Source organism: Calidris pugnax, unplaced genomic scaffold (genome assembly GCF_001431845.1).
Source record: "Calidris pugnax isolate Ruff unplaced genomic scaffold, ASM143184v1 scaffold15, whole genome shotgun sequence".
Classification (NCBI taxonomy): Eukaryota; Metazoa; Chordata; class Aves; order Charadriiformes; family Scolopacidae; genus Calidris; species Calidris pugnax.
In genome coordinates this window covers 8,159,985-8,172,815 of record NW_015090774.1, presented here as the reverse complement: position 1 = coordinate 8,172,815, position 12,831 = coordinate 8,159,985, and the positions used below count along the sequence as shown (strand labels likewise).

At 38.1% G+C, this 12,831-nt stretch overlaps 1 protein-coding gene across 1 annotated transcript in view; it reads right to left on the bottom strand.

The window, feature by feature from the left end:
* Positions 1–12,831, bottom strand: part of TNKS (tankyrase, TRF1-interacting ankyrin-related ADP-ribose polymerase) — a 105,964-nt gene that overhangs the window by 26,700 nt on the left and 66,433 nt on the right. Inside the window, exons 7-10 of the mRNA XM_014944177.1 lie at positions 12,364–12,485; positions 9,980–10,071; positions 9,818–9,896; positions 1,405–1,576 (exon numbers count right to left, since the gene is read on the bottom strand). Coding sequence (XP_014799663.1) covers positions 1,405–1,576; positions 9,818–9,896; positions 9,980–10,071; positions 12,364–12,485 — 465 coding nt within the window. The remainder of the gene's footprint in view (positions 1–1,404; positions 1,577–9,817; positions 9,897–9,979; positions 10,072–12,363; positions 12,486–12,831) is intronic.

Genomic DNA, 12,831 nt, shown 5'->3' with positions numbered 1-12,831 from the left:
AAAATATTTTAAGCTGTGAACTCAAGAGTCAGATAACACTCTCTATCAAAATAACTCCAACATTTGAAAAAATATTTCTTTAACCCAATCTTACAAAAATGAACACAGAGTAATATTTGGTAAATAGTTTGAGATATAGAGAACAAAGTGTCAACAACCCTACACTACATGCATTTTTTCAACTTTTGAATCTTTCAGTCTTTAACTTCAGCCTTCAGGGATGTAAGAGAAAGGCTGCTACCTCTCCAATGAAAACCAGTAGAGTATGAGATCTGAAACTAGTTTGCCTAGAAAAGGTAAATCAGTGAAAATGAATTTTTAATTCACAATCAAATTAATGCTTTCAGAATACTTTTAAGTTTACTATTTTTTTAAAATCAAACTCCTCTTTAGCAGCAGGGGATATGTTTGGGATATATTTACTTTCTTCTGACTCATAGCTAATATTCTTCTCTCTCAATACACCTACATACATACAATCACATGCATATTTTAAACAGGTAATGTTGCCCATGTAAACAGTTATGTCTCAGGAGAGGGTGCACTTGAAAACAGTCCTTCCTTGCACTGCTGTAAAATGCCCTTTATTTTTATTTTGTCCTGTTTTAAGGCAACATTGTTGAAAACGCTCAAGGAAATTGAGTTTCTATCTACAATGGTTCTTCTCATCTACCTGGATACCTGCCTTTCTTTGACTACATGTATATCTCACTGTAAGATGAGTTACTTGCTCTGTAGTAGCTACTGATGCAATTATTCTTCCCCCTACTTGCAGAAATACAAATGTAACATAGGTAAGAGGATGAAAAATAGCGGCACCCTCTTCAAACATCTATTCTCCTTTTTAACACAAGATATGAAGGAACTATTGTCTAAAGAGTATTCAGAGCACTTCTGCAATAAAATCTTTGTCTGCTAGAAAAGAGATTTGAAGTAAAAGTTCAAACGGTTTACCAGCTGTCGGTATTTTTCTGCCAGCAACACTCTGCTTGTGACTGCTGAAGTATGGACTACCTAACAGAGTGGCTTATGAGAGGAAGAAAAGTTTATCACACCTTCACCAATTCTACAGTTGCCTTGGAACTTGTTACCAAAAAACCACAGAACTCCCCACATCTGCGTTCCTACAATCTCCCTGTGTACAGCAGCATGCTCTAAATCCACGAGATCTTTATTTTCTTCCCCATTTGCACAAAATCACTGAGCCGGGCTTTTTTTTTTCCAGACAAAAACACACAACAAGAAGTACCACACAGTCCATGCTGCAGATATCTTCACATGAGACCTGCAGAGGGGAGGGATGAAAAAACTACTGCAAGGCTCTTGCACTGAAAACGAAACAAGATCCACGGTCGTAAAGGGAGAAGCTGACGTTCAAATACACGAGCCTTTCTTTTTACCCACCGCTTAGAATCTGTTGCACTGCTTCATTTCCCATCTGCGCCGCTGTGAAGCCTTGTAACGAGATGATGGAGGGATCGGAGCCGTAATTCAGCAGGAGCCGGCAGGTTTGCAAGTGACCTGCTAAGGCAGCCCTGTGCAACGCTGTTTGACCAAGTGTGTCCAGTGCATTCATCTGAAAAATCAGCAGCAACACAAAAGATTGTTACAATTAAAAGTCTGCACCTGCCCCCGCCCTTAATAAGAAGAGCAATAACGAGAATTTTCCAGAATACAAATTTATCTCTCAATCCCTCTGCATTTGCAGCTAAAGGAAACCAAACGACAAAACAGGCAAACACTACAATGTAAAGATAATTTACCACAGATGCTTTCCTGTCTTTTAACAATGCAGGTTATTTGTTTGCGTGGCTAACAGATGACACAGGATCCCCAAAATCATACTTAAAACAGCAATCAAGCTTTTGACAAATTTTATGAAGATCAACCTTATGCAAGAAAAGCAAAATTCTCAGAGAAGAAGAGAAAGAGGTAAATAATTAACCAAACAATTCAATGATCTTCCAGCTTTAAGGAAATTACCATCTGTCATCCTCAGAAAGGGAATTAACATTACTCACTACCAAGAATTGAAGCCAAACAAGGATGTCAGATTAGGAATTCTATGAAGGAGTGGGGAAGGGGGGGTGGGTTGGGAAGGAGGCTGGATACAAACAGTCCATTTCCTCCTCACTTTTTGTACTTTCACAGAAATTTTAAGTATAACTGGATATAATTCTACTCAATACAAAACCGTATAAATAGGCAAAATGGAGTATTGCTTTCAAAGAGTATGATATAATGGAAACCTATCTGTCTGTCAAGATCTAAGAGTATCTAAATAACTGGAAGCATCTCCACGGGTTCACTATCAGAAAAAGCAAGAGAATAATAGAGAGCTATAGAAATAGAAAGCAGAGAAAAAACCTCATGAAAATAACCTTTCAAGAAGATACTTTGTACCTAGCAGCAATTCATGACAAATTTAAATGCAAATGTCCAACAGCTTTTTTACCACTTTATGAAATACAGAACTGCTCTATATTCTCTGCAGGCAGCTCAGAACCTGCTATCTGTTTCCAAGCCTAAGGACTGCAGGCTGTGAACTGCATACGTAATGTTACTCTGTTACTGCAAAAACCCCACCTTTTTACCTTCTCAAAATTTTTGTGGTGACAGTGAACAAAGGTTTTGCTTGTTACTTCTCACCTAAAATGCAGCCTGCAAATCCTACTACCTTTCCGTGAAAATTAATGAAAAAACATTTTGAGAAGACATGTATTCTATAACTAAATGAAATTCAATTAGGTGGGGTAACTATATAGAAAATATATACTACCAAATAGGGTAAAAAATTAAGTAAAATACCTGCAATATAACAATATCAAGCCACAGGAAAGAGCAAAGAACTACCCCATAAATAAAGTGGAACGCAATTCGATATTGGCTGAAATTCTTCTATATCCCTGAACAATTCTATAGACTGATAATGCAGAAATTTCTCAGATCACAAACCTTTCTTGCAGGAAGGTATACAGGAGAACACTTCTGCTTTCTTCTAACCGTGCTCAGCTCATGCCACTCTAATGGGATTTCCCTAAAAGTTTTGTTTTAAATAAAAACTCACTGCTATCATAAATATTAACTAGATGCTGAATGTCCCAAATCCATCGTTTTGTTCAGATGATGATCCTCATCTGTTTCAGGACACCGGATACCTTTCACCACTGATAAGGGCATGGAGAAAAGAAGTCTGGGACTATGCAGGTTTAGCGATACTGAAGGCAGAAACAAATGAGACTTGTGGATTCTGGAAGAAGCTGATAACACTCTGTTTACCCAAGAAAGAGCATCATAACCAATGCCTCCTGTAACACTGAATTCCTGTGTTAAACACGCCCATACCAAATAAAATGTTGAAGAACAGCAACAAGGCATTCACACTGCACAATTCGATACTGACTGTGTACCTGGAAAAAATGTTAATATTCATTTGAAAAGAACACTGGCAGAGTCATCAGATCCATCATCTCATATGTCTTATGCAGGTCTCCTTTCACCCCCAAATCATTATCTTTGCCAACAATCGATTCTTGTGGCAGAAGAACACCAGCCATTTGAAGAAATGCCTGCTTACTTCTGGGATATAGAAGGCTGCAGCTGACAGAGGGATGCATGCACCAAATGAAGATGTTCTTTCCCTCAGGAGCAGAATTAGGCTGTGAAGGGCAATTTCATGGGGAATATGTTCACTTTGAGACAGATCTGCTCTCACCAATCATGCAGCACTTGTCCAAAACCAACCCAATAACATACTGCACTAAGGCTGAAAGCAACAGGATTTATTTCCAAATGAAAATCAATTTGAGCATTACAAACTGAAATACAAACCGAGATTAAACTCATAAAAAACAAACCTGGTAAGACATATGCCTGGGTTAACCACTGCTCGGTACTAGATCTAAAAACGTGCCCTTTCAAATTCAAAGCTGAAGTTTGAACTCTGTTTGACAAAATGTAAAATACCGAAGATGTACTGCCTTACTTGTGTGCCAAGAGAAAGGAATATTGTTCCAGCTGCACTAATTATAAAAATGAGAAATATTCAACTAGCCCCCTTTATAAGCAGTCTGAAATTAGAAGGCAGCTCTGAATCACTTTACAGACAAGCTTCCTGCAAGGAGTTAAAAGTGACAGATTTGACAGGTTTTATTCCACAGCACACTGGCTCTGGCTTCTTCACCTCTCAGTATGAAAGCAATCACACCACTGCTCAAATTGGAACATAAAAGCGAAATACAGTTATCAAATGAAAAATGTTTTCAGGTAAGGCTCCTATACAGTATTTCCCAATGCAGAATTCCTTCTGTTTTTCCCTTTTATCCTTTTAATTTCCTTTTAATCCCCATCCTGGATAGATGCTGTAGAGAAATTGAAATGGTCATGTATCATCAGACACTGAAGAGATTTTTCCCTCCCTGCACTGCTGCTGTCTTGGAGTGCACACAGCGACAGCAATATTCCCTTGGCTGCCAGGAACTCGTGGCAGCTCAACAGCTGGGGCCTGTTCAGGAAACTTTTTTTTTGCAAGGCTTCATAAGCATATCAGCTTTCTGTCAGCATCAAATGCCCTAAATATCTTCCTACTCTTTGACACTACAGCAGCAAAAAAGCACTTCAACACTGCAACAGCTTCCAAGCACTGCAACTGTGTCTGTGAGATCTTTCTAGAAGATGCACATTCTACAAATCACACATGGAACTTGTGCCTTCCAGCAGCTCCAGTGCCACGGTACCCTTCCCTGCAACGCAACTGCTCTAACTGCTCTCCTGATGCACTTCTTCTGAAGACAACTTGCTGGGTGTTCTGTGTCTTTGTGCATCACTAATAATAAAGAGGATAGGAGTGAAGAGGCACTGGTGGCACTGGTGGCAATTTCAAGTGCTGTCAGAAGAAAAAAAAATGGAAGAAAAAGAAAAAAAGGTCTAGTTTCACCCTGAAAGCTCCTACATGATCCAGCCATATGTTCCACAGTCGTCCCCTTGCATAAAAGCTTAAGACTAATTTTAAATGTCTAAGCAATGAGAAAAGTTGAACCACGTAATTGCAACAGATCACACAGTTCTTCACGTTGCTAACCATCATATAACCTGCTGCATTTCCGAAAGGAAACTTACTTTTTCAATGTTTAGTCTTTCCTGAGACTGAAACGTTGGAAGCAAACATACTACACAACAGGGTTATTCAAAACAAACAAACTTAAGTATGTTCTTTGTATCTAGGTAGATGGTGATTGTTTTCAAATCCATGATCATGAAAGGCTGGCAACATACCACTCTAAAGCACAGAAAGAACTGTATTACACAAAGATCCATCAAGCAAGATCCTTCTAGCAGAGCAGAATGAAACCATTTCTGCTACCATCACGAATAGCGACACTATCCGTCTAACATGACCTGAGAAAGGCTCATTTTCTCTTGCAGAAGAATAGTTTCAACAGTATCCTTTAGAAACAGAATACAGTTAAAGAAATAGCATTCATGACATCTCTACACTTGCCCAAGACACCAGTGAACTTGTATGCTTGCAGGTCTTTCTTTCCAACAATCATTCCAGTTCAGAAAAGAATTTAATACTTTTCTTCTGCACTGCTAGAAAGCTGAATGTCTTTCTGAACATATTAAGTTTCCCATGTATCTGTAAATTCAGACAAGAACCTAGTTATAAAAAGTATTCAACTACCTAGCAACACAACAAAACAGGATGAAAGCCACTTTTTCATTAATCTACTACCTTCAAATTATTTTCTTTTTAAACAAAAGGGTTTCAACCATCTTCAAAGATACAATCGTTGCACTTGAAGATCTGCTTATGGGTCTAATAAAAAAAAGTTCATGTTTGAGGATTCTTTAAAGATGCTCTGATTTTATTTTTCATAAGGTACTTTGAGGATATTCAACATCAAATAAGCAGTGGTGTGAAATGCTGTTTCACACTGCAGTTGAGGCAAACAAGTGAAAACTAGGTATGGCATTTAAAACCACAGACACTTAAGACCAACATTCTTGAAGAAAACTCTAAGAAACCCCAAGGTTTCTTAGCTGTGCTTTAGATGTACAGTTGACAGTCAACTTCTGCAAACTGAAGGAACAAGCTGATGAAAATATCTTCACTGACCATGGAATGGTATTGCTTAGACATAACACACTGATGTGCAAGTGATGTGCACCAAGGACAACTTCACAGCTCAAATTACAAATCTAGTCTGTGTTGTCAGTAAGAGCCAGCAAGACACACCAAAATAAGTAATTTGTGGGCACAGGTTGACTCTTGCCAATACTAATGTTCTTAGAAATATTTCCGTAAATTACATCTAGATCAAGCATATGTTATTCAAGTGGTCCTTCATTTTTTATTATCACCTAACATATTTCAAGCAGCAATTGTACACAGTGACAAAATTAAGGATAATTAAATAATAATAATTAAATCCAGCTCCAAGACCACGAATATCCCAAGCAAATTCCCTAAAGGAGTCTTTACCATGCTTCAGTCCATTTTGCAAAACAAGAAAAGCCTACTCAGTCATACTTCACATTATTTCACTTTCACTGTCTGACAGATCACAGCTGCTCCTCATGAAAACAGCAGTTTCCTCTCTATTGCTAAAACAATCACAAATTATTTTCAATCTACAAAACTTTACATGATTTTGTCTCCTAAATCCATTACTGGATGTTTTTCTGTGGGCCAGCTGTCTGCCTTTTGGCACTGTATTCCAGAAGAAAGTTCCACTTTCTTTGAAGCCCCAGTTACTCATCTTTTTCAAATTGTTACTCTCTCTATAATCAGTAGTGGTTTCCAGAAAGTCGATTAAAGCTGACTTATGCAGTACCTTTCCTTTGATAGAAGAAATGATTGCAATATGGTAGGTCTCATCCATCCACGCTTCAGTAAGTATTTGATATGGGATCACATGGGAAATTTTTATTTATTTTTTATGGAAAAATAGAGATTGGTTGAAGAACTGAATGTAGGGGAAGACAGCTCTGTGACAGGTTGTGGGAAAATTTTGTTTTAATATTTTCATTAATGATCTTGGCATACTGAGAATCACATCAAAGGGCACAAATATGAAAAATTAGCATGGGGAAAAACCCAAAATAATAATAAAAAAAATAAAATTGAGATTCTCTTAGTACTAAAAGACTACAGGAAGGGTCTGAGTACCACTATTTCATATCTATTAATAAGGCAAATATGATCCACTATGCATTAGTCCAGCATTTACATTAGAGCTATGGAAGCGCCATCATGTAATGAATTCCATTCTCGTTGCCCAAGCTCCCAGATTTCCTCTGGTGCTAGTAAAGAGAAGGGTTATAAGGATCATTAGGAAGTGGCAATGTTCCCTTATGAGGGCAGACTAAGTGTCTGAGGCATTTAGCCTCTGAAAATAAAGGCTAAGAAGAACCTGCTCGCTGCAAGTATCTCAGCAAAGGAAGCATCAAAACAGAAAAGAGGTATTTAAACTGCAGGAGAGAGCTGTTCCAAGAACAAATGGATATTCACTGTGAAGGTGTTATTGTGGGCAGACTAGATTCACTAGTTCGTGAAAACCCTCTCTTGTAAAAAATACAACTAGACAGAATCAAAGAACTTAGTACATCTGAGTACATCTTATGAAGTAACTAAAATTCAAGGCACAGAAAGAGGAAACAGGAGAAAAAGCTTCTAGAAACACAACAAATGGGAAAAAAATAATCAAAAACCTCTATCATGCTTCAGGCATTAAAGCTGCCATGTCCCAACAATCAGAAACAAATATATATAAACGTTAAGAGTGTCTGATAAACTGACTGCCTACAGTAAAAGTATGAACTAGAGGTCAAGTGATAATATACAAGCAAGACAAACATATTAGAGTCATTAAATAAGCCTAGTTAACTAATTAATACTCTAGAGCATATCCCATCTGGGAACTTCAAAGTGCTTCATAAGCCTTAATGACCTACCTCTCATGAAAAACCATGATTACATTATGTACCGTTTTACAGCCAAGGAACTTCGGACACCGATAAAAAGGGACACGATCTATTGCAGTACGGAAATATAGGCTTAATATTAACTATGAGTGGTCTCCTGCCATGAACTTAGGTGCTTTGCTACATCGTAAATGTGAATGGCTATCCTCAGAATAACACAGCAAGCATACACCAGGATATGAATGAAGAATGAGTTTCAAAGACCACCAATGTACCTCTATTTGCATCCTGTCAATGGAAAAAACAACAGAACACACTACTCAGCATGGTTCTGCAGGTCCACTCACCACCATCACTCAGTCCACAAGTGACTCATGGATCATAATTTAGGAACCCCTGTTTCAGGACAGAAAGGAATTAAAAGCCACCATCAGAATGTGCTACTGACACAAACAATAAATCGAGCCATTCCAGTAAGGATGATGTCTTTGAGCTTACTTGCCTACACAGAGCCTGATTTTCAAGGGAGCACAAATTTACATACCTACAGTACAGTAGCAGGCTTTTCAGAAACCCTCAGCACACGGGAGCTCATTGTATTTCAAAGCAAATAGTACTTGGGTATCAATACACTTGAAACTCCAGCATGTCCAGTTCAGTGCCTACCCAAGAACACCAGTACTGAATTCACATGCACAATCAGATCCATAAAGCCATGAGCTATCTACGGCTATGGCAAAATGAATTTTTTTCACTTTCAGTGCACAGGTAGGCTAGTAAGAGTGACTCTGGGAAAATGACAATGAATCATTTAAATGACCATAACTGAGACCTCTGGCCCTGCTTCCCACCCTGGGAAAATCTTGGTACGTCACCATGGCATCAGGATTTTCAAGTAAGATAAACTTCGTCATGGTATTGTTGTTAAGCTATTTTATGATGCCATTAAAGTCCTATGGAAGTGAATCAGATACTGAAATCTGGCAATGAACTCTCATAACGGTTTATGAATTCCATTTCATTCAAAATAAGAAGACTCAGTATTAACTATGGAGACAATTACATTGCTTGCATCTCCCAGCACGTCAAGTGGTAACACTACATTGCTATTACAGGTGTATTTCTTCATTTCTAGCTACCTGATTGAAGATGAAGACTCAGAATAATGTGAGACCCCTTAACAGAAAGAACAAGGAGATCATTTTTATTTTAAACAATGCAAAGAAAGTACCCATCAAGAAGAGTTTCTGAGAAAATTAAGTACCTAAGCATATCATTACCATGAACATCAAGTTTGCTGCTAAAACTCGAAGAAATACAATTCTGTAATACTTCTGAAAGATGCTTAAGAGACATCCTAAATAAATAAAGTTATACTTTCCTCTGCCTTTAATTAATAACTTGCTCAACCACATGTTTCTACGCAAACTTCACCATAGACTCACAAATTTGGTCAGCACCTATCAATGGCTGAAGGGCACGGCAAAACAATCTGACCAAGAGAATAAGAAACAAGCAAGAGCTAAGGGATGCCCAGCATTAGACTGCTAAACTCAGTGTCAGCAAACTCAGACATTGGGTATTGTCAAGCCAACAAAATAAAGCAAGAAGAGGCACCCAAATGACCACATTTATTAGAAATGAGTAGCAAGATTCATTAAAAATGAGTAAGCTAGACTCCTAAAAAGCCTGTATTCAGTTACTTGGGAGTGAAGACCTCATTTTCAAATAGGATTCCTGAACATCCTGTACTGATTTAAGATAAACACGCTTCAAGGTTAACAGGAGAAGCACAAGGTAACAATTATCATAAAAACTAACACTGTATTTAACTAATATAACTCTTTTTCTTGCCTTTTGCCTTAAATAAAATATATTTAAGTAAATTTACCTTTGCTCCATGTTTATGCAGAACTTCCATGACATCATTATGAGCTTTTTCAGCTGCAACATGTAAAGGTGTCATGAAACTAGAAGAAAAAAAAAAAAAATTAGTTTTACATTCCTAGTATGACGACGTCTTTTGGAAAATTAAAAAATTTCAGAAACCTACTCTTTGTTTTTCTCATTAACATTTGCTCCTTTCCTGAGCAATAGTTCTGTAACTTGCTTCCGTTTGGGATGCACGGCAGCCACAGCACAGTGCTGCAAAAAAGTAAATACAAATTATATTTCAACTACACAGATGACAAAGAGCTTTAAGATCCATGACTTCATCTCTTATTCTGCTAAACATCAGACTACAAAATTTACAAGCAGACTCCATCGTATTTTTGCCAAAACATATAACATACTGAACAAAATACAAGCTAGTGATCAATGCTAAATTATTCTACTCGGAAAAACAATTTTCATTTTAAAGCTATTTGTCACTAACAAAAAAAGGTGGTATGTTCCCAACTACATTAACAAGGTATCAGGGCAAAACCAGCGCATAATGCATAAAGGAGGTAGAACCCTTGTGGGAACAGCTACAGCCCTTTCCCATGTGTAACAACTCTCCTGATTGCAGCTGGGGTTTGCTTGTTGATTTGTCTGCATTTGGCACCCAGAAGCAAGCGCTTTGTTCCTCCCTTTTTTTCTTCAAATCTCTGCAGAGACTAGACTCAATCTGTCCTGACATTTTCAACAGTGGCCCTATCAATGCATTCCTGAGGCCTGTAATTACAAGTAGGGTTCCTGATAAGCTAAAACCATGCTTTAAAATCAGTCCAGAAATGCTTTTATCAAGTATGGATGCCTCAAGATAGCAGAACATGAGAAATAGGAGATACTTTTGAGTAATTTTATGTTTACCCCAGTAACCTGTAAAAAGCTGACAGTCTGCTGGAAGGCAGTTCTCAATTTCCAATAGCAAAACAATAGCCTTTTACAACGACACAGACCCCAAACAGAACATTAATAAGCAGCAATAGCCATCTTTCGCCCAGTTCCAGCCTTTGCTATGAAGTAACTGCCACTCAAGCTTCCACACTGCTGTTGTCAGCAGAGCATGTCCAAGTTCTGCAAAGGCAAGCTTTGTAAATAAACATTAAGATCAGCTTTTGCTCTGAAAAGGGGCAATATTTTTGAGGCTTTGCAGATAATATCATATGGGTGAGAAATACAAATAGGTTAAAACACCACTAAGAGCAACACAAACGCTGAATTATTGGTAAACCTCAGGGCAACACTGAAGCATAAACCAGGTGCTGGCTTTAGCCTTTGTGGGACAATAGACCCCAGTGCCCCATGGTAACAGATACCATATTTAGGACTGGAATAGCTAATTTAGGTTGCAGGTAAACTTATCTGACCCTGGAAGTTAAGCCTTGCCACTTCGATGGGAGACCATTTTGAAATCTCAAGTACGGGAAGCAAAAACTGAGAAATCACAAACACTTACTGAACAGTGAACCAAAGAGTTCAATAGAGCTAAAATACCCTATTTTGCCTAGCTGTCTCTGCAGAAAAGCAGGTGGAAAAGAGCAAAGAACACCACAGGATTACAAAGTGAACATTACACAGCTAAACAGATGCCACGTATCAGCCAATGACACGCTCAGGAAAGAAAGGATAACATCCCAAATTTCCTACTCCCTTCACGGTCTAAAATATCTCTAAATATCTCTTCTCTGTCTTGCTTCTAAGTTCAGGCTAAGATGATGAGTCCTCCATAGAGCAAACAGAGCATATGGATGCTTATTAGTCAAAACACAATGTTCTGATCACCATCCCAATGTTTATAACTCTGAATACACAGTTGTATGCCTGCAGCAGAGACCTACCACTGTGAAGAAAATGTTCCACTGGAATAAAGTATCATAGCTGTAATGGTTCCTAGTAATAGGGTTGGTCCCACTCCAAGATTTTCACTGCATCTGGGATACTGGCTGTGTTCTTTGCCTCCACTGCTTCTTCAAACAATGAAATAAGGGGACGATACTACCAAGAAAGTCTCAAAGACACCTGCTTCCATAGCTAATGTGGTATTCTCAGTACTATTCTAATCCTGTAAGGGCCTGTGATATATACCTAGTGTCTATTTTCACCAGAATTTTACACATCCTAGAAAGAAAATTTGTAATCCAAGTCTGCCCACATAAAACGTCAAGGAAGCAGTGGGCCACTGAATAGAATTTAACCCCAGAAAAAAGATAGCAACTGACCAACAAAACAAAACCAAAGAAAAATAGTGATGGGGAAAAAAAGGAGCAGAGAAGTGAAAAATGAAGAGGAGAGGAGTGGTCAGAGGGCTTCTGTAATTCACCAGGAAAAACAGTAATAAAAAAATTACACGTGGTGTAATGGTGATCTAATTTTTATATAGAAAGTGTTTGACGGCAAATCCTCAATCTCAGATGATGAATACATTTTCATAATGTAGAAGTAAAACTCCCCAACTAGCACTACCACCACATTTATCACACAACAAATGGATTGACCGTATAATCTCACCAGTGCAGTCTCATGCGACTGTGGCTGCTTAAAATTAATGATCTCCAAAGCAAGAGTCTTTTTCACTTTGGCTAGGTCTGCCTCTCTGGCTGCTTGCAGTAAAGAGTGTCCTTTGAATTCGTCTGTTAGAGGAAAAAAGATGCATTTAATAATCAGCAACACGTCTCATTTATAAATGTTATTGGAAAAAGGTAGCTACACTCAAGAGGAAATCAGAGTATTTCTGTACATCTTCAGATAGTGGTAACATGGGACACAGAACATGAAATATGGTCTACTGAAATGAAAGGGACATTCTAAAGGAAAGGCGAAGTGATTTCTTGAGTAAGATCCTTATAGCTTTTCTCTCCCTTTTCCTCCAGCCACTTAATACTAAATGCATACACAACCTCTAAATTACTTACATGTTCAAGTGAGCACAATGCTATTTACATGCTCTCCAGAAAAAAAGCATTACAATTGCTTTTC